At 38.0% G+C, this 26,958-nt stretch overlaps 1 protein-coding gene across 2 annotated transcripts in view; it reads right to left on the minus strand.

Annotated features, from left to right (window-relative positions):
* Positions 1-26,958, minus strand: part of bcl2l1 (BCL2 like 1) — a 42,429-nt gene that overhangs the window by 14,537 nt on the left and 934 nt on the right. For both annotated transcript variants that reach the window (XM_028454147.1, XM_028454148.1), the window contains exon 2: positions 24,364-25,084. In XM_028454147.1, the coding sequence (XP_028309948.1) occupies positions 24,364-24,894 (531 nt within the window). In that variant the 5' untranslated portion in view covers positions 24,895-25,084. The remainder of the gene's footprint in view (positions 1-24,363; positions 25,085-26,958) is intronic.

Here is a 26,958-nt window from a genome sequence, read left to right on the forward strand (position 1 = left end):
ATACAAACAGCAATGTGATAACAGTATTTACAATTTCTTACAGTATAGTTGTGTGTGTAACAGGAGGGAAGGGATGAAGACAGGAAAAAAAATATAATAACAGAATAAAATATAATAGCAATAATGATGGTAACAATAATAATAATAATAGTAATAAAAGAGGAAAAAAAAGAAGGAAAAGTTTACTGTTTATTATAAATCACTGCTACTGAAATTTGTTTATTTTATATCTGATAATGAGTTACATTGATTGCCTTTAATTAAGATCAGACTTGATGATTTCATCATTAATAATAATTACTGAGAGCAGTACTAACCGAATATTTAGGTGCAATAATCACAATAGTTACATTACTCTCTTATGGGACGAGCTTTGTCTGTAAATACGTGAAATATATATAAATAAAAATTTATAATTTTGTTTTTACAAGTATTGTGATTCTACAGTGACAATTATCACAATTTTTTCCTTAGCCAAACACACAAGTTCAATTCTAAACTTCTATAAATATGTCACAGTTCCAAAAAACATCATTTCAGGTGATGTACAGTAACATGAAACTAGTAATATACACACCTACTTTGGAGCAGCTCAAGCCATTCCTCTGCCTACATCCCCCAAAATGCCTTGCCTTCTGGGTTGTTTCCGGGTTTTTACTGACGAAGTTCAGTGAGATTATTGAACATTCTATCACACATATTTTCTATTAATATTAATTACATCTCTATCACGATAAATATCGTTATTTTATTGCCCAGGCTTAATGGATTATAAAGTTGGGAAATGTAGATGTGATGACATGGGATGCTGTAACATTTTACATTTACATTATTTTGTAATGTTTTTTTCATTAACAACTCAATTATTTTAAAACGTAAACAAGAAAGTTGTCCACCTGGAGATAAAGATGGCATTTCACCCCCAATTGTTGCCAAGTTTATATTTTCTTTTTGTGTGTAAATTAAATTAAATATTATTTGATGTCATCAGAATAATATATATATATATATATATATATATGCAAAATTTGTTTAATCTCACCTACAGCGTGAAATATTTGTGTATGAAGTTATTGCTTGTAATAAAAGTCTGAATGAATCCCCAAAAAACTAATTATTAAAAGCACACACACACTGACACAGAACAGTGAAAACTTTAAAGCTTCCAGTGTTTCCTCAGGGTTCAGTAACTCGGAGCTGCCGTTTGATTGGTTGAGTGGTGGTTTCACTGGCTCAAGGTTGACTTGGGTGACAGTGTGTTAAGCCCACTCCATTCCTCAGCTGCTACTCACCCAGCCTCACTTCCTGCCTTCTGCTGTGTCTCAGTTATCCATAGAGAGGCCTCCGTGTCAAAGTGTACAACCAGCCTCTAGTCTTATCATCTCAACCATTAAAGTTCTAAGCAGAGACAGGTGTGACGCAGCCTGATTACACATGAGTCACGTTTCAGGAAGAAAGCCGCTGTGTGACCTCTGTCTTTCCCTCTGTGTGACGTCCTCTTCCACTATGTAAAGAATGTGGGTGTAGAAACTCTGCTTCTTTCCAACAGCAGCAAAGCCACCTGTAGATCTCACAAGTCAGGACATGTTTCCAAACACATGGTCACACAATCGACCATGTGACCAAACTTAAAGATAATTTTTAATAGTTATATAATCAACTATGCTCTACTGGTGTGTTTATTCCACTTTTGACTTAATGTTGGCAGAACCTGAGCGATAACAAACATAAAACCCATTACAGGCAAGGTTATGAATTCAGAATCTCAAAATGTCAATTAACTTATTTCCTATCTTTAGCAGCACAGAAAAGCGCAAGTAAAAGAGATTAACAATAATTCTATTTGAGTAAAAACTACATGGAATCTTGTTTCTTTTTCTTCTGAGGAAATTCAAGTTCTCAAAAAAAACGTCAGCCTTTTAAAATGTGCCTTTTAACACTAGCAGCTGCTTCCTTGCACACAGATGACTGGATTAGTCAATTAGTAATGCTACAGGTGACATTTCCGTATGCTAATTAGCTCAGTGACAGAGGAAGTTCCATCATGAAATAGTAGTGGATTAATAATGTGTTTGACTTATTAATTTATTGACAAATCATTGCAGCTGTAGAAATCCTATAACAAGTAAAGTTGTCAAAAAATACTCGAAATAAGTAGCCAAACTAAACATTGTAATCCCCACCCCCCCAACACAGCATGCATATAAATGGAATGGTAAATGGACTTGATTTTATATAGCGCTTTATCACCACACTGAAGCAGTCTCAAAGCGCTTTACACATCAGCTCATTCACACACCAGTGGGACAGGACTGCCATGCAAGGCGCTAGTCGACCACTGGGAGCAACTTAGGGTTCAGTGTCTTGCCCAAGGACACTTCGATACATAGTCAGGTACTGGGATCGAACCCCCAACCTCTCGATCAGAAGACGACCCACTACCACCTGAGCCACGGTCGCCCTATATTATATTATAAATATATAATTTCTTTAAGTTTCTTTATTATGATTTAACTTGTGGTTCTGGTATTTGTTTTATGTTGTAATAGAAGGTATTTTGCATTTCTCTTGTTAATATCAATACTTCTATTAAACTTTGGGGTCATTTTTTTTCCCCCAGTGGTATTGAGTGCCGACTATTTTTTTGAGTATCAGTATCGAGTTGAAAATGCTAGTATTATAACAACTAATTAAAGCTGCGAGCAGCGTCGTAGGGTCCGAAGGAGTGGCAGGGGTCGGTAACCAATGTGTATCAAATATGAGACCGTTTGAACTTTGTATTTGAGCATTATCGCGGTTTTCTATTAAGGCGTGCACTATACGAGACCGCAAAGCACGATGGGTAATTCTCACATTGATTCTTGTTTAGGGCTGGAGAGTCAACATGTGTATCAAATTTGAGGCTGTATATGAGAGTTATCGCGTTTTTTCTATTACTAGTACAGTGCCCATCGGAAGTACGCGTTCATGTGTGAGCATAAGGGGTATAATTGTGTATCTTTCTGATGTGTTTTTGTGCATTTTTTTGTATAATTATTGTTTTTGTTACTCATTTTTATATTTTTTTGTTTGATGTATTTTTCTGTAATGTATGCTTTTTGGAGTAATTTTGTGTGCTTTTGGAGCCTTTTTGTATATTTGTATTCATTTCTGTTGTCATTTTGTGTACTTTTTGTATAAATATTATTTAATTTTTAGTTTTATTTTACTCATTTAGTATATTTTTATTATAAATACTGTGTGTGTTTGTGTGTGTGTGTCAGCCATCTTCTCCGTGCATTATCTATCACACATGTGCGCGTTCTTGCACATAATCCGTTGCAGGTTGTTAAGAGAGACACGGTAACTACGCCAGTTAAGTCAACTATTCATCAGCATGCATAACTATGCTGTAATCCCCCTCCACTCACAGAGAAAGTTCATCACACCACCACTGGATAAGTTTGTGTAGAGCCCTGATAATAATAAATATGTTGATAGGGATATAATATTAATAGTGAAAGTAGTATAAGTAATGTTGTAATATTAATGTTAATAGCAATAACAAAATAATATAATGCACTAAAAACAATATTAATAATAAACAATATTTAATTATAAGGTAATATAATGATAATATAGCAAAGCTAACAATACAATGAGAACACCAGTAACTATAATAAAAATATATATTAATAATGAAAAAGAATATAACGGTAATTATAAGAAAAGCAATAACTTTAATACAATAGTAAAATTATACAATAAAAATATCAAAATATAATGAAAATCCAGTAACGATAATACAATAAAAACAATAACATAAAATAATAAGGTAATAGCAATAATAATAATACAATGAGAATACCAGTAACTATAAGATAAAAGAATAATACAAAAAAAAGAATAACATAAAAATAATAATAATATGGTAGTAGTACGATTAGATAGAGATAATATAATACTGTGGGTGTGTGTGTGTGCCAATGTAATGCACGCACGCAGCGCATCAGCCGTGTGTGTGTTTGTTTACACTGTAGCTGCTAGCATCTTTCTTAGCACATAGAAGAATATGAGAAGAAACACTCACCGTTGCGCAGAACAAACAATCATAGTGGACCCATCCGCTCACAAAAATGTTACATTCCTCTGTTTGAAGAATCAGAATGTTTGTGATATAATCGGCTAATGACCGTCAGCACAGCCACTGCCCACACTCATGGAGATGAAGGAGGAAGTGAAGTCTGTGACCCGAGATCTAAAGTAAGTTTGGAATCATGGGAATAATATTAAATAACCATGAAATATTAACTTAAATGAATTTTAGCGGTACAAAAATGTTTTCATTATTGACCTTTTTTTTTTAACCCAAACAAACGTCATGAACTTTGAAATTGAGTTTCGTTTAGGGATGGACAGTCAACATGTATCAAATATGAAACACTTTGAATTTTGCATTTGAGAGTTATATGCATTTTTCTATAATGGCGTGCTAAATGGCGCCAGTCGCGCCACGAACCAACCGTTAAAGATACGCAAATTCTTTCGATAATTTAAAATCTTCAGTGGGTCGTAAGTGTTCTGGCCAAGTTTGAAGCGAATCAAATAAAGCCCCTCAGACCAGTTGGCAAAAAAGCGAAATGCCATTAACCCAAGATGGCCAACTTTCTGTTTGGTTTTAGGCAAAGTCATCTGTAACTTTTTGCTCATCCTTGGGTCAAGAATATATGTGGTGAATTTTGTATGAATAGGACAAACCCGCTGGTCGTGTGGGTCCATCAGAGTTTGTGCCCATTTTTGCGTTGCAATTGTAATGCGCGCACAACCAAACCATTAGAGATACAAAAATTATTTCAATGATTTTTAATTCAACTTAAGTGTTCTGGACGAGTTTGAAGCGAATCGCATGAAGCCCCTCAGACTAGTTCGCACAAATGCTTTGCTAGGGCAAAACGCCATTTTTTGACCAAAGATGGCCGACTTCCTGTTTAGTGTTGGGCAGGGTCATAATGTAACTTTTTGCTCATCTTAGGGTCAAGAATACATATGGTGAATTTCGTATGAATCGGGCAAACCTGCTGGAAATACGATCCACTGCTGCCCTATCCGGGGTGTAGCCCCGCCTAGCACCTGAAGAAAGCTGGAGATAGGCACCAGCAGACCCCCATGACGGACCGCATGCAGTGCATATGTTAAGTATTCACAGCGCTTCGCTTTTCCCACATTTCATCATGTTACAGCCTTATTCCAAAAGGGATTCACTTAATTTTTTTTCCTCAAAATTCTACACACAATAACCCATAATGACAACATGAAAAACATTTTTTTTTAAATGTTTGCAAATTTATATAAAAAATAAAGAATGAAAATATAACATGTACATAGGTATTCACAGCCTTTGCTCAGTACTTTGTTGTGGCACCTTTGGGCAGCAATTATGGCCTCAAGTCTTTTGGAATATGAAGCCACGAATATGAAGAACTTCTCGAGCTCCATCAGGTTGGATGAGGAGCGTCGGTGCACAGCCATTTTCAGAGATGTTCAATGGGATTCAAATCTGGGCTCTGGCTGGGCCACTCTAGGACATTCACAGAGTTGTCCTGAAGCCACTCCTTCAATATCTTGGCTGTGTGCCTAGGGTCGTTGTCCTGTTGAAAGATAAACCATCGCCCCAGTCTGAGGTCAAGAGCGCTCTGGACCAGGTTTTCTTCCAGGATGTTTCTATACATTACTGCATTCATTTTTCCCTCAATCTTGACTAGTCTACTGGTTCCTGCTGCTGAAAAACATCCCCACAGCATGATGCTGCCACCACCATGCTTCACTGTGGGGATGGTATTGGCCAGGTGATGAGCGATGCCTGGTGTCCTCCAAACATAACGCTTGGCATTTACGCCAAAGAGTTCAATCTTTGTCTCATCAGACCAGAGAAGTTTTTTTTCTCATGGTCTGAGAGTCTTTCAGGTGCCTTTTGGCAAACTGCAGGCGGGCTGCCATGTGCCTTTTACTAAAGAGTGGCTTCCGTCTGGCCACTCTACCATACAGGCCTGATTGGTGGAGTGCTGCAGCGATGGTCGTCCTGCTGGAAGGTTCTCCTCTCTCCACAGAGGAACCCTGGAGCTCTGTCAGAGTGACCATCGGGTTGTTAGTCACCTTCCTCACTAAAGCCCTCTTCCCCGATGACTCATTTTAGAGGGACGGCCAGCTCTAGGAAGAGTCCTGGTGGTTCCAAACTTCTATTTACGGATGATGGAGGCCACTGTGCTCATTAGGACCTTTAAAGCAGCAGAATTTTTCTGTACCCTTCACCAGACCTGTGCCTTGAGACAATCCTGTCTCGGAGGTCTACAGACAATTCCTTCGACTTCATGCTTGTGGTCTGACATACACTTAACTGTGGGACCTTATATAGACAGGCGTGTGCCTTTCCAAATCATGTCCAATCAACTGAATTTACCACAGGTGGACTCCAATTAGGCTGTAGAAACATCTCAAGGATGATCTGTGGAAACAGAATGCACCTCAGCTCAATTTTGAGCTTGATCTCAAAGGCTGTGAATATTTATGTACAAGTCATTTCTTCATTTTTTATTTTTAATAAATTTGCCGAAAATCTCAAACAAACATTTTAAAGTGGTCATTATGGGGTATTATGTGTAGAATTTTGAGGAAAAAAGTGAATTTAATCCCTTTTGGAATAAGGCTGTAACATGATGAAATGTGGGAAAAGTGAATCGCCATGAATACTTTCCATATGCACTGTACGCTGGCGGTGGAAATTGACATTACTGAAGTGCCAAATGAAAAAATAAAGTTATGTGAATTGAATTAATTCTGTTCCGCAACTGATATGCAGCAGTTACGCATCCAGTGGATATTGGGGGTACGAGCACTTTTTGCCGTTTGGTTGTGGTTAAAGGTTTCACAAATAATGTTTAGGGACCATATCACACAGTTCCACTGTATTATTCACATTAAATGGGTGGCTGAGGGTAAGCAGTGTGGCTAACAGACATGTTATCATGCATGACTTTAGCGTAACCCTATTTTTGGAAATCATCTGAAGCATATAAAACGTAAAATTACTCAAATTTGTTGATTCCATTAACCCTATTTACAATGTTTAATATGATTTTAGAAAGTTTAATAGCCAGTAAAGTCATGTAAGATGATGAAACAGAAACAAAATGGAAAAGTGTGACGTGATGCAGGAATGGGAGCCCCTGCACCATTCAAACTTGAAGCTCCTTTTTTACCAGCTGATTTAATACAGACATTTCATTAATCAGCATAGATGCTTTAATAAACAATTAATTCTGTTAGGTCAAACCCTTCTTTATCTACTCTTTTGTTTCTCCATCTCCTTCAACTCTCAGAGGAAATCACGTGCTGGCAGCAGCCTGCAAATCTCCCTCAGGCCTGATCATATCTATTTTTTTAAACCATCTTATGGACAAACCCAGAAGAGGGAAACATTGACTCCAAAATACAATATCAGATGATTAAAAAAAACAAAGAGAACGGAGAAGTAATGGGGTACAAACAGAGAGATCCTTTCCAAGATTGCCATGGCAACGGGAAAGCAGCTGATTTGTGTGTGTGATGTGTGAAGGTGTGTCTGGGTCTGTCTCCGTGGCTGATAAATGGTCCAATACTTCCTGAGCACAGAAAGGCGTTTTAACGATCATTAGCAGGAGTTTTCCATTCATCAACACTGACGCTTGTCGGTTGCTTCAGTGTTGCACCATAACAAGCTGCAACGCTCAAATCCCCCGATGGCGAAACCAGCCAACCATGGCAAGCTTACAAACACTACATCCTGATTAACACCTCACACACTCTTCCATCGATGTAAAAATATCAATCAGCCTCCTTATATCACCACTTAGGGAACATTTAGGGAACAGAAAACTTTTTTTGTCTGAGGACAGCAGTCTCAAATCTGATTGGTCATCGCTCTCCACAACACTGGCGGTGACTGGGAGGTTGGAGAGAGAGGATGGAAAAACAACAGAACTGTGGCAAGCTCGTGGATCAGCGATACTAGGTGGAATGTTCCCCACCACAAAAGTCGATACACAATTGACTGCTGACTACACAATACCCTGGCTGTGTTCAATACAAGCACTGATTTATAGCATTTTTAACAAAAAATTACACTTTGTTTTACCTCTATGGGTGCAAAGAAGACCTTGATGTGGAGGAAATGAAGGTAAAGTAAAGATGAAGTTTGGACATGATAAAAAGCAGAAAGAAGAACGGGGTGATGGTAAAGCACGTCAGCCCGTTGTCCCTGCAGATCTGTTTATCTACAAGTGCTTGTTTTTGTCCAAATGTTTATTAAGTGATTTAAACTAAGTAAACAACCATACATTGTTCAGTGTTCAACAGCTTGTCCATCTAACCTCCAATTTTCACTGTGAAGTGTAACTGCTGCGTAACAGCAATGGAGCTGAAACGTTTCCATTAAAGACAGCGTGCCAATTTCCACCACATTCATATGCGGGCCGTCACTGCTGTGTAATGACTCCGGCGCCCTCCACAAAAGATACGCAGACCTTCTATTTTTGCCGGAGCAATGATGCATCAGCAAAGATAAACTTGTGTGGAACAGGAAGTAGTGCACAGACACATTATAAAACTTCTGGTGTATTTTCAAAATAAATTCTATTTCCTATCCTATCGTATTTACATCCATTGTTCGACCTTCTTGCTTCTTTTCAGGGTGGCGGGGGTGTGCTGGTCTCCAGCTTTCTTCAGGCACTAGGTGGGGCTACACCCTAAACAGAGTGGTAGTGGATCACATATACATATATATATTTATCCATGGTTAAATCACAATAATCTCCACAAAAGCAGAAGATCTCCAGGGCAGGACTGATTGGATTTCCTTCTGCTCCTCTCCAAGGACACAATGAACTGTTTGTATGGCTTTGTGCTTCTCTTTGAATTGATAACTTGCTATATATCGTGCACCACTCTCGTTATGCATCACAGACATTGAGGATTGACGAACTGTGGTTAATGCAGCAGTTGCACAGAGGAGACGTTATAAAGTAGTCACTAGAGATGTGACGATACACTCAGCTCACGAGACGAGACACGATATTGGGTTCACAAAAACGAGATTTAAAAAAGAACTACAATAGCAAAATATATGACTGGACCAACACACTTGTTTTTAACCGAGTTGCACATGTATTTTGAAATGTTTTATTGTAACTCTTTACATGCATGATGTAAGCATGAACTTTTAATAAACTTCTTCCACAATTTGAAACAAAATTTAAATACAATTATATATTTTTTTCTTTTTTTCAAGTGCAAACAATATTATGTGCAAAACCAAATCAAAGTTCTACTCCGTCAATACAGAGTGCAAATAGTGCAAACAGAGCCTGACCAAGTATGTCATTAACAATGCTGCAACTACACAGCGATGTTCTTTTAACTGTTAATAAATTTCTTCCACAAATTGAAACTAGAACTAAAATTTACTCCACCCCCTCTTCTTAAGTTCCTTCTCCTGCTTTAGGTTCTGGCAGACTAAATGTAGCAAAGATGCATTACTGCCCCCACAGATTCACCTCAACTTTTTCCTTGACAAAGCCCAAAATACGTTCAAGTCTTGGAGTGGTGACAAGCCCAGGCTGTACGACACGTGATTGTAATCTGCATATTTGCAATAGCAAGTGGATGTGTTGTGAACTAGTTAATCTTTAAATGTCTGTAAAAAGAGTAAAGCCAGTGATAGTTGGAGGTGAAAGTTTCAAAAAGAAATTTTCATTTCATTCAGTCATTTTCATTTCAAGCGAATAGTGTGCCAAGAACAAAACAAAAGGATAAGCTACACAATAATAATCACTTACAAACTAGGAGAGAATACTGAGATTATCAATAGATTAACTGTACTATATGAAATACAGTGATGCTTGAAATGGAGTGGGGAGAAATGAAACTTATTGAACCCCAACCCAATTAATCATTTTTTTCTTCCTTTATTTTAAACTTAAGAGATCTCCAATTGTGCACTTTGCCGCAGACATCACAGAGTCTTTGAGAAGATTGCAACTTTAAGAACTTTACTTGTTTATAAAGTTCTTGGGACAGTCTGACATATAACCTTAAGAGGGAAAACCTAATATAAATATATAAAACTTTATCTGGAAAACAAAGAAAAAAAACAAACATTAAATGAAACACAAAAGTCCGAGACAGAAAGGAAAACAGGAAGCTTGGTCCAGCCTTGTTGAACCAGAAAGCCTTAATGACACAGAGCTAACTCATACTCTACAGTGACTAATGTAAACGCCCAGCACACTGAATCTCAGTACAGACACACATCGGGGAGATGTGTCCCGTGTCATGGTCGCAACATGAGGAGATGACACCTCCTTACGGCTAGTGAAACACACCGTCAACGGAGATGAGGATCTGCAATGTTCTCAGTACAATGGGTGCTTCACACTTGAGTGTTTCACAGTGACTCGGCAGCAGGATGAAAAAAGAAATGCTCATTTCGTCCAGAGTCGACACGTAGGTCGTTTATGAATGTGATGGCATATGTGTCGGAGGGAAAGTGTTGGACTGAAGTTAATGTGTGAGTACGGGTCACAGATTGCCAGTGTGAGTGACCTTTGAGTACAGCCTTTGTTTCAACAAGCAGCTGCTCCTACAACAGATTTAATCTCGATTCCCCAAACTCATTCCTCAAAAATCTTGGAGACTGGCTGTAGTCCAACTGTATTGTCTGAGCCAACAGTCGATATTGCACTTAAAGCTCAATGCATATACTTACAGTATATCAATCAATAACAATTATTTTAACATCTAACAAAGGGGTGCCAATGTGAAATAAGGCATGTGCTTCAGTTCTGTAATGAATGCAACAAGATGCTGCTGAATACAATGAATGGTGCAAGGGGCACCTTCTCCTCTGGAGTATGCTGGGAAGGGAACTAACGCCAGACTCAAAAACCTAGTAATGAAAGTCTACTAAAAAAAGATCTTTGGCCAAATATTTGATCCCTTCACAATAAGACATTTGCTGAGTTCATTTTAACCAACCTAACTGTTTACAGGAAGGCTTTTATTCAGTTTAAGGCACTGAACGACAATGATTTGGACAATAAACAGTCCAACAGTTATAATGGGGAGTAATAATATTAATACTAGTCAATAGTCCTTATTCAAATAATAAATCAGTTTTACTAATAACTGTTAAGCTCTAAATAATAACATTATCAGACTTCAGGTTTAGCATCACCCTGATGAATTTGCGGTTTTGGCCGCTAGCTTTCAAATACACGCAGATTATGCACTACGTAAACATTGATCATGTAACAATGCTGCTGTTGTGACTCCACATATAAAATCTGTCTCCAAGTATTTATCAGCCAACACTGACTTACTAAAATCCTGGTATATTCAGCTTTAAGGAACACAGGTTGCTCATAATACTGTTTGTGCACGACACAAACTACCATTCTCTGTGTCTGCAGTCAGTGAGTGGATTTACACCAAGAGAAAGAAATGTTTGATGGAATGTCCTGTGGGAGGAGCTGACAGCATTAGCTAGTGTTACAGCAGCCGTGTTTTTCTTTTCAAAAATACATTATGACTACAGCTACTGTATAATGCTATTGGAGCATTTGTTGTTTAAGGCCTTGCTCACAGTTCACACTTCCAATATCACACCTAACATCACTGCTGCTGTTAGGTCACCCATGTCTCTAACCATCAGATCACCATTGCTCTGGTATTGGGCACGACTGGAAAAACCTCTGTTATGAGAGCACATTGCATTTATTAGCAATCACAGTGTCTGCTCTGCCAGGAGAATAATCAGATATTACATTCAGTCACAGAAACCTTTTTGTAATGTGCAAATGCTATTACTGAATCAGATTCTAGAGTTTTTAATTTGTGTTTGTAAGGAATATTTTTCCACTTTCAGTTGGGAATGGCTTTATTTATTTATTGTTTTTAGTTATCCTGATTTTTATCGTCACCGTGATAAATACCAGAAATTAACGGGACACATTTTTAGTCTATATCGCTCATCACTAATCTGGGAGCATTTCAACTTGACACAATAAAAAAAAGCTTACCTGCCCTAATCCAAATGTAAAAGATTGTAGCAACACAGCAAATAATTGTACGATTTATAATCCGATTAGTTGATTCATTGTTTCAATAATCGATGACTATTTTGTTAGTAAAATAGTCGTTATTGCAGCCCTATTTGTGTTTCATTAGATTCATAATAACTGTCTCTAACTGTCAATGTATTACCATTGTTGGTATTTTGCATTGTATATCTCACTGATTATTAGTTGGTCAGTTTTCCTATTCTGTTTAGTATTTGTTTATTTCTAGAAGTCCAAGCAGACTAGGAAGCAATATAATAAAATTACATAATTAAGAAATGAGAGTGAGATTCTTCTTTCCACTCCTTTTCGGGCAAACATATTATTGCAATTATAAAAGTGTACATGTATTGTACATGGATGGCATTTATCATTTTGTTGGGGTTTCCTTGTACACAAAGTTCTTTGTTCCTTTTAATTTTTCTTTCTTGTCCCTGCTAAAAACAAACAAATAAATGAAATAAAATGAAATAAAGTAAGTCTAGTGATTGGGACAGTTGATAATCGCCATCATTGGTGGTCTTGTGACTGTAAAAAAGTAAGGCTGATTGCAGTTAAACTAACTTGATCCTAATGGAAAAGGTACAAAAATATGATTAGAGGGCTTCTTATTGGCCTTTTCTAAATGATTTCCAATTGATCTTTATTAAAAAAAAAAAAAACTCATCATGTTAAGAATGACACTTGCTTTAAACTGCTGGATGCTCCTCTGGTGTGACAACAATTCACACGTGAGAGCAGCCACATACCAATGGTCTGTCTAATGTCATTTTACTGTCTAAGTCAATCAGAACGCATGCAGTCAGACGCAGTCATCATCCTATTCACGTTACATGCCACAGATCATCAAACCCAGTACAGGAAGTCACGCACATGCGCTCAAAAACAAGAAGCAGCCATAGCTGAGCTACGAAATTCACAAGAGAGCATTCAAGGATCGATCTGCATCGAGGCACCGCCATCACAAGAGGCATTTATCGACATTGTTGGAACAAAAGGGCCATCATTGATCCGGCGCTATGAAGGGTTTGCAGGAGCTGTGTGTGTCTGTGCGTGTGTGTGTGTGTTTGTGGTTACCAGTCCTTTGTTTCAGGTGGTCACATGATTACTCTGACTCGGCGTTGTCCCCACCCCTTCTGCAGTGAGCCACAGTACAACGCAACTCAAATATATACGCAAAGACTAAAAATTCACAATTTCAAATAACTGCTTTACCAAAGTTAAGTAAGTGCTTGATGTTTGTTTCAAACCTTTCCTATAAATTAGGCCAAAGTGATTTGCTTAGGAGGAGCAGGGGAGGATAAACTGAGGAACACACTGGGTTTGAGGTAAACAAAAACAAAAGTGGGTGGGAAGCACTGATCCCTATTGCCAATAACATGTCCATGATCAGAAGATGAATGTGACGTATAAGGAATGGAAAAGGGGAAATTACGAGAAAGACTTCAAGTGATAAAGTGAGCAAAGAAGATGATGTTAAGGTGGAGGGAGGAAAAAGAAAGGAAGTTGAAATCGATTGGGGTGGTGGAAGATGAGCTGGAGAGGAGTTGGATGAAGTGAAACAGATAAATGTATAGAAGATGAAGGTTTGGGGGGAGGAGAGGTAAGCTGGAAGGTCCCATGGGAGAGATATGTTGGTTTTCCACATTAGAGTTGTCTGACACTCCATGGATCTAACCGCTGCGCCTATGTGCATGTTAATTACAGAGCGGGAGGGGGAGGGAGAAGGTCTGCCACAAAGGAGGCTCAGGTGTTTCTCACATCCACAAACACAAACACAGGTTAATATTTCTAGTCTTATGAACCAGGCTTTAACACCTTTGTCATCTTCCCTAGAAAAGTACATCAAGCATGCAGTTTCTTCAAAACTGTGCTGATAACGACCAAGAGGAGACAACACACAACACCCCAATTTCTAAAGTCACTGCAGAGGCTTCCTGGATATTTCAGGGTTAATTTTAAGAATATTAAGAATAATTAGTTTTTAAATGTCAGAATTGTCATGGGCCAATGTACACAAATCAATAGAGATGTTTTATCTGTTACAGACTCCACACATGCAAAAAAAAACAGCCAGAGAACAGTTTTGATCATAATGTGTGTTTAACACTAGCGCTGTCAAGAGATTAAAAAATAAAAATTGTGCAAATAATTAATCATGCTCTGTAATTAATTAATCTATTTTTTAATCACACTTAAAAATTGCTGTGAAAGGCCCTCAACTTGCGGTATTTTAATTTAAATTACATTAATGTGGCAGATCAAAACATTGATATACTAGAAAAGCACTCGGAGAGCTCAGACTCAGGCAACACGGAGCGCCGCTGAGCTTGACATGAAACGGGCGGAGCTTCACAGACAGTAAAGTTAAACTGGTCGGCACTGATTTAAGAGTGAGTAATGATTTGCCTAGTTTTTTTGGCAGTTTAGATGGTGTTTAAGGTGGTTTAAGCAGTGTTTGAAGCGGCCAGGACGGGAGGGGGGCGGGCGGTGCATTTCCACATAAAAACAACAGTAGGTTCCGTTTTCATTGGTCGATTCCGTTAACGTGGATTTTATAGGGCCCTAGTAGTTGTTGTTAGCGCACTCGCTGAGACTCGCTGTAGCGCATACAAGCCTGTGTCCCGTAACCATCTCTGATTGGCCAGCAGTCCAGAAAGGCAGTTCTCGGCAATTCTGGTTGATTAACATATATGACTCATATGATGAGACAAAAGAAAAAACCTCAGCATCTGAGGTCAGGTCATCGCAGTAATGAAAACCTCATTGCTGAACCCTGATGCTGCCTGTGTATTTACTCCGCTTGGTAACCATAATTACCGTCCAATATAAATAGTGTGCTTCAACCAGACGTAGTGCGTAGCGCACATGATGCTGCTCGTCATGTTTCTAATTCACAACGGATCACATTACATGCGCGCTCACGTATGTGAATACCGTTTGATTGAAAGGTGTTTGGACTTAAAGTGACATCCCATCCGTTTTCATTCTGGTAGGACAGGTTTGGGCCGTTTTCTCTCGGACCGGGCCTTCTTATTTTGGCCCGATTAAGTGTGTGCCTCTTCCGCGTGTGTGAATATGCGTAAGTCTGTGTGTGTATGTGTGTTCCAACATTACTGCAAGTCCCACAAAGTACCTCATTTAAATTTGAGAAGCGTGTCTTGCAATCAGTCTTTTCAATAAAATATTATTTCTTGTATTTATTAGTGGAGGACCTATATATATATATATACCAAGCATGAATAACTAACTACATTCATCATCACCTTCACCAATTCTACAAATAACTTTTCGTTTTAAGGTAAGGCTGGGACAAAGATAAATAGGGCCCTATAAAATCTGCATTAACGGAATTGCGGACAGAATCACAGAATCGACCAATGAAAACGGTTAAACGCGGAAATGAACAAAATCGTCATGAAACGCCGTCACCGTGAGGCAAGGAACTTTTTTTTTTTTTTTTTTTTGAATGGGAAAATGTTTTAGGGGACCGCTTATTAGGTTCATCGCCTTCCCTCCTCCTGTCCTGGCTGCATTAAACTCATCTGAAATCACCACAAACACCCTCTAAAACAACGCAAATCATCACTGACTCCTAAACACAGAGCCGCCAGTGCCCATTTAACTTTGCTGTGCCTGTAAAGTTCTGCCTGTTTTTCATGTAGCACAGTTGTGTTTTAGTTATTTTCATTCCAGCATTTTGTCTGTGCCTCGTAGGTACACATTCACAGATATCAAGCTACCTCAAGTACAACCGTTTCAGTGGGAACTTCCGGTTTGGAGCAACGTTATTAGAATGTTACATTCTAACAACATCTCATCAGAGCTACAGAAGATAGTTTAAATTAACCTAATTTAAACTATCTTAAGTTGATTAAAACTTAATCATTAAACCTGCTCAAATTCAGTAAACCAATGATCCCTGAGAGGTAATTGGGTGACATTAATGCAGTTCTCATATATCTTTTTTATGACAAATAATTAAAAAGGGGCGCTCAGAATAATCCATGTTACTACAATTTATACCCGTCTTTTAATTGTATCGTACTTTCTTTTTGACATACATTTTTGTTTAATTTATTAGTATTTATTTTGTTTCCTCACAGGAGTTAAAAACTATTTTCTTTAAAAAATGATGAAAAAAAGAAATTTTAAAAATTAAAGTGGAAAAAAACGAAATTTGGGAATAAATAAAATGGAATTTGGAAAAAAATAAAACAGATTTTATAGGGCCCTAAATAAAAACACCACCACCAAACAACTTTAGCTTTACTTCACTAAATCTGGCCCTCAGAGAGTTGTACATTTTAAAATTGTCCACGGCAGTGGCGCGCAATTGCCCAATGCTGTGAAAAATTCCTGATGAGAACCCTGAATTCCCCCTGAACACACCTCAGAGCATAGGATCATCTAATAGATTAATCTTATAAAACATAAAATAATCTGGTGTTTGCCATGCTTCATTGGGAAGGGAGAAAGTCAAAACAAAAACAGCCAGATTACCTTTAAGAGTGTACCCTGCTTTACTTGTGTGATTTGCTTTTACCTGACGAGCGCCCTCGTGTACACTCAGCTCCTCCAACACTGACGCGTTGAAGGGTCTGAGCTTCCCATAAAACCTCATGACTGGAGAGTCTACAGATATTTTTAAATTCAGGCTCACTAAAACCTGTTTAACAAGGCTTGTAATTAAACATTAGCTGCGATTGTCTTTTAATTTAAAAGTTTTATTTTTTTCAAAATTCCATTTTATTTTTTTCCAAATTTTTTTTCACTTTAATTTTTAAATTCTGTTTTTTTTAAAAATATTTATCATTTCTTAAAGAAAATATCAGTTTTTAACTCCTGTGAGGAAACAAAATAAATAAGAATTAATAAAAAAAAACTCATAATTAAACAAAAATGTAGGTAAAAAATAAAGTACACAAAATTAAAAGATAGATATAAGTTGTAGTGTCATGGATTACTCTGACTGCTCCTTTTTAATTATTTATATGTCATAAATATGTACGAGAACAGCATTAATGTCACCTGATTTCCTCTCAGGGATCAGTGGTTTACTGATTCTGAGCAGGTTTATTGATTAAGTTTAAATTAACCTAATTTAAATTATCTTATCTTCTGTGTAATGTGGAATTTGACACTGACTAGATGTTGCACTTTGTTACTTTTGTCCCCCATAGTCAGGACGAAAGTAACACCATGCAATGCACTTTGAAGTTAAAAAACAAAACATCTTTTTTAGGAAAACAACAAAACAAAACAATGTTCTGGCTAATAAGCCATGCACTCTCTAAATAGAAAAAAATATTACATTTTTCATTGCTTAATTAAAAAAAACAACAAAAAAAACAATTAAGTATAAACTTTGATTTGTTTTTATTATTCCATTATTTCAACATGCATTTTACTGTAGCTCTGATGATATGTTAGAATGTAACGTTCTAAGAATTCCCACTGAAACGATTGTACTTGAGGTAGCTTGCTGACTGTGAATGTGTATTTACGAGGCACGGACAAAAAGCTGTAATAAAAATAACTAAAAGACAACACGGAGTTATTCTTAGTTAGCCAGACACAACAGATCAAACACTGAGCAGGTGAAGATGATTAAAGCTGATCACTTTCTCACGGAGGACCGCTGCGCTACACGAAACACGGACAGAGCTGCACAGGCACAGCCAAGTTAACGGGCACTAGAGGTTCTGTCTATAGGAGTCGGTGATGATTTGCGTTGTTTTAGAGGGTGTTTGTGGTGGTTTAAGATGAGTTTAATGCAGCCAGGACAGGAGGAGAGAGGGTGGTGCAGCTAATAAGCGGTCCCCGGAAACATTTCCCCATAAAAAACGTCCCTTGCCCCACGGTAACGGCGTGTCATGCCGATTTTGTATAAACGCTTTTATTGGTCGATTCCATCCGCGATTCCGTCAACGCAGATTTTATAGGGCCCTTGGTAGGTTGTGCTTTACAAATACAGTTTGATTTGAATACTTCAGTGTTTGTTTTATCAGATTTGAAGGCAATAATAAAGGAGAATCAAGATCAATTTTGAGTAAAGGACTTTTTTTTTTGTATACAATCTAATATAGTGATATTTTTTTCCCTAATTTTGCCCCAAACAGAAGGTGAACTCTACCTTGACCTCACTAAACTGCTGCCGGTACACAATAAGCACCAAACAAGATTAGTGGTTCATTTCTTCTTATTCTTCTGAAATCATCTCCATTCACATCCAGCTGCAGCCAAGCATCCTAACCCATTAGAGCTGTGCGGTTCTTCTAAACGAGGTTAGTCGTTATTAGTGTATCAGGGAAAAAAAGAAAACACGGTTCTTTCTGTAGCTGGTGGAGACATTTTTCATCTATAATTGGTAATAACCCATACTTCCACCCTGAGGCGCCTCATCCTCTACTAGAGATTCAGCGCCATCGCCAGCTCTGTTGGAAACATCATTAAGTCGAAGCCATTGTCTCCACTTCTGCTCGCTGCCGTAAAGGTTTATCATGTGACAATAGACAGCTTTTTCCCCGTGCTTAAGATCAGAATCCAACTGGGGTTATTCATCCTGTTCGAAGATCTTATTCCCCCTCAGTGGCAGATGGTTCAAAATAAGAACAATTGTGAAGAAATCTACAATTCTGTGTACTCAACAGTGGCCCATGAGACACCTGCTTCTCACACAGATTGGCTAGCCCGAATACTTTATCATCCATTTATCCCATGTAGGATGCTTGTCCAGCAATGGGCTCATAGAAGGACAAAAGGGAAGGAAATCAAATATCATCACGTGCTGTAGACCATGTCCTCAGTCAGCAGGAGAAGTGAAACCATACTAAAAAAAAGAATCCATTCACAAGTACCCATTCACTTCTCCAACTCCGGGTTACACTGACATGCAGGATCTTAAGTAACCACAGCATGTGTCACCAAACAGAGTGTGGTTTTACTTCTCTGTAGAAACTCAGCACTACCTTGTTCAGTAGAGTGCATCACTGTTTCAATTCCTCTGAACATTTAGCTTTTGTTTTTATCTTTGAAGACCATGAAAGCCTCACCGCAGCTCACTTTACTGAGAGATTTACTTTCCTTCACTCCACTTATCTTACTCATTAATTATTCAGCAAACCATAAAGCTTTAGACTTGTGACACTGCTGTTAATCTGTGCCTTTTATTCCTTTTATACACAATATACTATACATAATTACTGTATTTTCCGGGCTCTAGTTTGCACCGCGGTATTGGCTACTATTCCAAAATTTTTGCAATTTTCCAAGAAAAATCCACGTAAAGACCGCTCTGTCACATAGGCCGCACTCTGACTCTGCGTCAGAATCTGGATGCAATTGCTCCTGAACAAACCCATTGTGGTGATTTGGCAAATTCTCTGCCAAAACCAAAAATGAGAAAACCAAGGGCATTATTATGCCAATTATTAGTACTATTACATTTATGTAACCCTAACCCATAATATGAATGCTTCAAGGAATAAATGAATTAAAAATATATGAAAATATTGATTTTTTTTCCCTTGTCTGCACATGCTGTCAAAGGTCAATACTACAAGAAGTGCAATCTTTATGACAGCAATACATGTTTTATTCGTATTAATTTAACACTGACATTCCAACAATATACAATAGGCAGTGGCTATCCGTACAGTTGCCGTATCAATATACCAACATTCTATCCATACACAGAGCCCCTATTTGGCCAGTTTAGGTCACGTGACAGGTCAGTCATTGACCAGTTTAGGTCACGTGACTAAGACTAAACCTTTCCCTAAAACTAACCTTAAAAATTGTTGCGATATTGGGTTATAAACTAACCCTAAACCTAACTAGGGATGTCCCAATACAACATGAATCAAACATACTTTAATTTTTTTTTCCTTTAACAAAAAAATATATTATTATTTTGTAATGTTATAAAAAGCTTGATCAAGTGATGTTACTCAAACAGAAAACAATGGTCAGCAACAGTAGGTATGAGAAACTCACCCATTTATTATTAACCAATTGGTTACATAAATTTTAACCTTCAATATAATATCTACAGTATTCTACAATTCAATACAATAAAATTAAAAATTAATTGGAAAAAAAATAAAAAATTGGAGATTCCGGAAATTTGAATCCGATATCTGATAATCGTTTTCAGGCTATTATTGGACTGATATCGATATCGGATCACCCCTAACCCTAAAACGCTACGTACTTGAACTTTGGTAACTGTACCAATAACACCAGGGGTCGTCTGTACGGCAACTGTAAAAGACACTTTATATACGATAAGAATGTGCGATATATCGTCTTTCACAATATATCGTTAAATACATTCTAAAGAATATGTCATCCCACGATAGAAACGACAAATGCCCACATCAGAAAATTAGCGAGAGCCACGGGCCATTTGTCCCTCAATTTAGCCAAGAATGCCCATAATTGTTCCAGGGGCCAAAATTTCCCACAAGTTTGTTGTCAACAACTTATTATTCTCTGAAGCGGCGTGCTGTTCACGGGAACTCCGCAGCGAAGCCTCCACGGTGTGCACCACCGCTGCTCCCACTCCCAGCCCACACACACACACACACACGGCGGTGCTTGTCACGGCTACTTGAAGCTGCCGTGCTGTGATACATCATGGACCGCTACTTGGTTAAGACCAGATAACCATCCAACAAAGTGAACCAATCCAAGTTCCTCTGTCAGATCCACCCAAAATTCCACAAACACAGGGACAAAGATGAACTCGCAGCAACAATTATGAACTGGAAACTCAACTAAAGCTAACTAAGCTAAGCTAACCCACCGACACACCGACCGACTGGGCTAAGAGCTAATGCTAACCACTCCATATAAACCAAGTAAAAAGACTAAAAGAACACGTCTTACTGTCATGAAGCCACCGATTTGTTTATGGTCAGATTTAACACTTGTATGGAAAGATAAAAACTAACATGTCACACGTTGTGTGAAATAAATATTAGCATAAATACTAATATCACTATTTTTTAATTATATTTCACATGTTCACAAGACAATGCTGGTCCCATTAGACTAATGTAACTATTGAGATTATTACACCTAAATATACTGAATGATTAAATCATCAGTTTGATCTGGTTTAATTATAGAAAATCAGAGTTATTTATCAATCATAAGTTTATGTACTGTATCTCATTATCAGATAAATAAAACAAGATTCAACAGCAGTAAAAAAAACACTATTGAAGTTATTTGTGCTTTTCATGTTGCTTTTTTTTTTTTTTTTTTTAGAAAATAATTAAATTTTAAGTGAGGAAATAAATGCATTACATACAATAACACTAAGAGTGACCAACATTCACAAATATATTCCATAAAATATCAGCTCATGAGCTCTTTGAATCAGCAGCTATTGTAGCCTTTTTTAATGTGTCTAATGTTGATGTATTCAGACGTATTTTTGTTTGTAAAGAACCTGTTTAAACTTTAAATAGGGAATTGTTTTATTTAATTATAGTTTTTTATGTATCGTGATGTTTATCATTATCGTGATAAATACCAGAATAATACATCCTAATATACAATAAAAAATAAAATACTAGATACAGGGTTCTCCAGTAATTTTTCACAGCATAGGGGGATCGCGTTGACGCGCGAGCAAGCACCACCGTTGTGGAAAATTGTGAAATATATAACTTTCTGAAGGCTAAATTTAGCAAAGTAAAGCTAAAGTTGGGTTTGGTATTGTTGCTTTTTAATCTCTGTTCCAGCCTTACTTTAAACTGAACGTTAATTGTTGAATTGGTGACGGTGATGATGAATGTAGATAGAGAGCTATATATATATATATATATATATATATATATATATATAGGCCCTCCACTAATAAATACTCAGACACTGTAGAGACAAGAAATAATACTTTATTCAAAAGACTGATTATAAGGGGAGTCCCATTTGTGTCCATGTGCGAGAACCCTGTTATGTACATGGTACAATGTGGCGTGAGGTGAGTTCTACGATATGTGTACTTGCATCATTAGGATAGGTTGTCATCAGTTAATAAATCCTGTTCTGGTCCCAGGCTTAGTGCAGCTTTAACATGACATGCTGTAGGACGTGATTTTCCATTAGCAGAAAGTCAGACACAAAGACCTCAGCCTGCCTTGATGTCAGTTTCCATAGGATCGACCTCTGACCTTTCAGTCAGCACTGGGGTGAACATAAACAGCCTCTCCCCTCCCTTCATACCATCAAATGGTTTGGACAAAGGGAACAAAGATGACCATTATTATACAGTGTGCGTCTGAGCCTCACCAAAATATGACTGTTCAATTCCAAGCTGCTGCCTCAGTGAACAACACCATAGAACATGTGATGTTGTAATACATTTTTTTTCAAAAAGCCAACAACAAAAACCATGTGGTGAGCGTATACACTGAACATCTGCGAAAGCATGAGAGGACTTTGATCCTTGACACAGACACAAAGCCCCTTTGCAGTCTGATAATCCAACACTTCGATTCAGCACATTGAGCTCTGAGCTGCTGATCAATTAGAAAACAGCTGAGCCAGATGCTGACTACACAAACACTTTGGACACAACGTCTGTGCTCGTTTTGTGGGTCTGCTGCTCAGGGCGGCACCTGGGTTGTGGCTTGGAGCTGGTGCAGAGTAAATGTTGTAAAAATGTCAAAGAAGCTCCATTAAAAATGAATTTGGTGTTCCCACCTCATAAGAAAAGCCAGACTGAGTCTGAACTGCAATAAAAATGTGTGAAGGAGGTCAGCTGTCTTCAAACCAGAGACACACAGCAATGTGGCGCAGGAGGAGCTTTAAAAATCTAGTGTTGCTGTGAGTATTAAAATTAAATGTTGACTGCATTTTCTTTAGTCGACACGTCGCTTTACTTAGGAATGCACTGAAATTACAATTATTGAAAATGAAGCAGAAAACCCAAACACAAAGAAATTCGTTTGCTAATTATCAGTGATGTAACGAAAGAGTGAACTCACGATAAGGCTGTACAAAAAAAAATCAAATTTTAATTGTGATCACGATTTTGGCCTCCATGATTAAATTAACCTGATCATCAGTGATTTATACAATTAAGATACGGGTAAAAATTAGTGAGTATTAATTAATCAATCCAGCAGACTTCCAAGACAGAAAATGTTGACAAGCTGCTGTCTCTGGCTCAAAGTATTAAGCCTAATGTTGTTAACTTTTCTTTACAAGCTGTAATCGTTTTCAAGGCGTTGCACTCTAACAGTGTATTAATAGTTAACAGCCCATAGTAAATTAAAAATGTTTGGGTACATTTTATTTTATCTATCATTATTCTTGTTTAAAGCAGCTGGTGTTCCACGTTCTTCATGTCCAGCGTAAAGGTGAGATCATAAGTTACGTTGATATCTATTTGATATATATTTTAAATACAACTATTATATAAATGCATTATTTTGTCCTGTCATTGTTTTATTTCCTGTCTGTAAAACATGATGAAACAGTACAACAAGGTCACTGTCACAGGTGTGAGGATTTAAGCTAGGTGGATTAAAATTGCGATTCAAAAATATGTGCTTCAAAACAAAAACAAATTGAAAAAATTATTGATAGATTAGTCGACTACAAAAATAATCATTAGTTGCAGCTCTAAAAATGTTGTGTGGCTAGTAGCGATGGGCGATATTGACAAAAAAAAAAAAAATCCCGATAATTTCTAGTAATAACGAAAAAAAACCACGATAAATAGAAACTATAAATAAAAAAAATTCGCAACTTAGTGTAAATAGTAATAGTTGTTGTTGACAACAAACAGGGGCAGTTTTGGTCCATGAAACACGTTTGTTTTGGGGCATTCTTGGCAAAATTGAAGGAGACCGAACTGTTGAAGAAGCCAGAAAGCTTTGACCTAAAGTTTGGGAACATTTCCGCAAAGATTAAGCAGTGAAATAAGTTAGATGTAAAACTATGTGAGATACAACTGGCTTTCCATGGTAAGCTGTTGTTGACAACAAACAGGGGCAGTTTTGGTCCATGAAACACGTTTGTTTTGGGGCATTCTTGGCAAAATTGAGGGACAAATGGCCTGTGGCCCTTGCTAATTTCCAACATGGGAATTTATCGTTTATATCGTGGGATGACATTCTTTCCGGTGAGAATGTTTTTGACAATATATCATAAACGATAAAATATCGCACATTCCTAGTGGCTAGTAGATTATGTGTGTGTGAGATGTAGGACTCACCCATCCCCCTTGGCTCTGGATCCAGGGCTGAATGTGGTTGTCCAGGTAGACCGTCATCCACTCCACAATCCTGCCCACCAAAGGACTCATCTCCTTCTCCACACACTCTACACACAGTGCTCCACCAAATGCAAAGAGCCCCACAATGCGACCCCAGTTGACGCCGTCCCGGAACACCTCGTCCATCACGTTCTCAAAGCTCTGGTAGGCCGTGGCCGGCGTGATGTGCAGCTGGCTGTGCAGGTCACTGAAAGCCAGCGAGTAGCGCAGCTCAAACTCGTTGGCTGTGTCTCGGAGGGCTTCCTTCACCGCATCCAGGCTTGTCGCTGACGGCAACCTCTGCTGCTGCACCGGAGACGCGTTCAAAGTTCCATTGGACTGCGTGTCCGTCCGCTCATCCTCTGCGGGCTCTGCGTCCGACCCAGCGGTCCTGTGTGGAGGCTCATTGAGCACTATGTGGTCCAGAGGGTAGTTCCTCTGAGACAGTTTGTATGTGATGTAGAACACAACCAGTTCTCTGTTCTGAGTCATTTTGTCTTTAAATGTGCTTCAATCTGTCCTGTCCTTGCTCCAGCGCTTCGGTTGGTCTGTGATGGTGTGGGCGTGCACACCGTGTCCAGGTTCTTCGCTGTTTTTACTCGGCTCAGACCGTCATGGTCAGCTGATCCACAGGACACACTGGGAACCAAACCTGCACAGGGCCGACAAATCAGCTCAGGCCCTGCAGAGAGACAGCAATGAAAGGTCAGAGTCCGGACTTCCACGACTGAATCACATTATGATGCAAGGAGGGCTGAAGACGCACAGGACGGCTGAGGACATTTAAAGCACATTTGGACAGGTGGGGTCAAAGAGCATCACTAATTGGACTATTAAGTATGGAGCAGATGGTAATGATATTAATAAGCAGCCAGTGGTGTGTGCGCGCGTGTATAAAAGAGAAACAAAGGGGAGGAAGGTGAAGGCACAGCAGAAAGACGTGTCTACTCTGCTGGAGATTCCATGCGTCTCTGGATCAGTGACTTATGACCTCCAGTCTCCTTATCTGCCTCCATTCTTTCTCTTTCTTCTTCTCACACACGACCTTCACATTTCCTGGAAATTTCCAGCATCCAAACCCTTATTTAACAAGATCTTTGTTGTCCCTGCAGCTGTTCTTCATTTCATTTAATACACTATTTTATTTCCTCTGTAAACACAGAAAAAACAGGTAGTGTTTGCAAAAACATTTTAGTACTCTAATATTTGAGATGTTTTCTAATGATTGAGAATATTTAATTGTTTTAGGTTCCCTAAGACAGTTTGAACCGAAATGTTGACCTGATAACAAAAAATTCCACACTGTTATAATGGTTGCTTGAAATTCTCTAGCACATTCTAGATAATGGATAAGAAGACTTTACCATGTCTGAAATTGTTTTCACACTGATGAATTATTTCTAATAATCCAATGATGTCACACGTCGTGACATGACACACAGACAACAAAATAGCACATCTGTACAAGATCATATCCATTTCTTTCTCAATGGAAAGATATTTTTTTCTTCTAAGTGTATTTCTGCATTCCTTTCCAGAACAAAGAAGCACCTGAGAAGTTAAAACCTCCCTCATTCGTAACCCTGTTGCCTTTCTAAACACACCTCTCTCAGGTGAATTTTCCCGTCTGCTGTTCCTCATGAGCGTGATGAGCATCACCCTTGGGTTGCAAAGAAGCAGAACATTTCTGGTAAATTTCCATGGCAACTTATGCTCAGGAATTTTGGAAAAATTAAAAAAATATATCAGAATCAGAATTGTTCTTTATTGCCAAGTACATATACGAGGAATTTGTCATGGTGCATTGGTGTGAAAGAAAAAACAAGGCTAAAATAACAAGTACATAAATACAATAAAATGAGAAGCTGTTACCAATATATAAAGTAGAATTTTAACAAAATGTAAAAAGGGAGCATGAAATAAAATACATTTTATGTCCAGTGAGGGTTGATGTAACACATGTACAGATGGATGATGTCTGCTCACCTTTACAAACCGATCATTCATGGGAATTATCCATTTGAATTAAACCAGATTTTAGATCAGTGACACTGATATTTTATATGATGCATATATATATATATATATATATATATATTTTTTTTTTTTTTCTTCCCCAACTACAATAACTATAACTATCAATTTTACAAAATTACTGTAAAATCTCATGGAAAGTTTATAACTTTGAAAATACCAAAGATATTGCAACAGTAATTGAAATTTCAAAATACTGTATTTTAAATATATGATCATATTTATGTTGGGATATGCTAGTTATTTACAATTAAGCCCAATTTCTATAAATACTTCCCTTGAAAATGTTATATTTTTTTCAATTATTCCCGTGGAAATGTTCGGCCCCTTTCACACCCCAGCTTCAGCCCAATCAGAGCTCACACCTGGAGGAAGCTGGAGTCTGCTCATGAAGCCAAAGGTCTCTCCCTCACTGTTACATCCCAAACAAAGGCAGATATAAGCGCCCTAACGATGCTCCAAAGGGAGCCTGAGTCGTGTTTCCAGGCCACATGGTCCCAGGTCCCCCACGTGTCTCGTGCT

Source organism: Gouania willdenowi, chromosome 7, assembly GCF_900634775.1.
Source record: "Gouania willdenowi chromosome 7, fGouWil2.1, whole genome shotgun sequence".
Lineage (NCBI taxonomy): Eukaryota > Metazoa > Chordata > Actinopteri > Blenniiformes > Gobiesocidae > Gouania > Gouania willdenowi.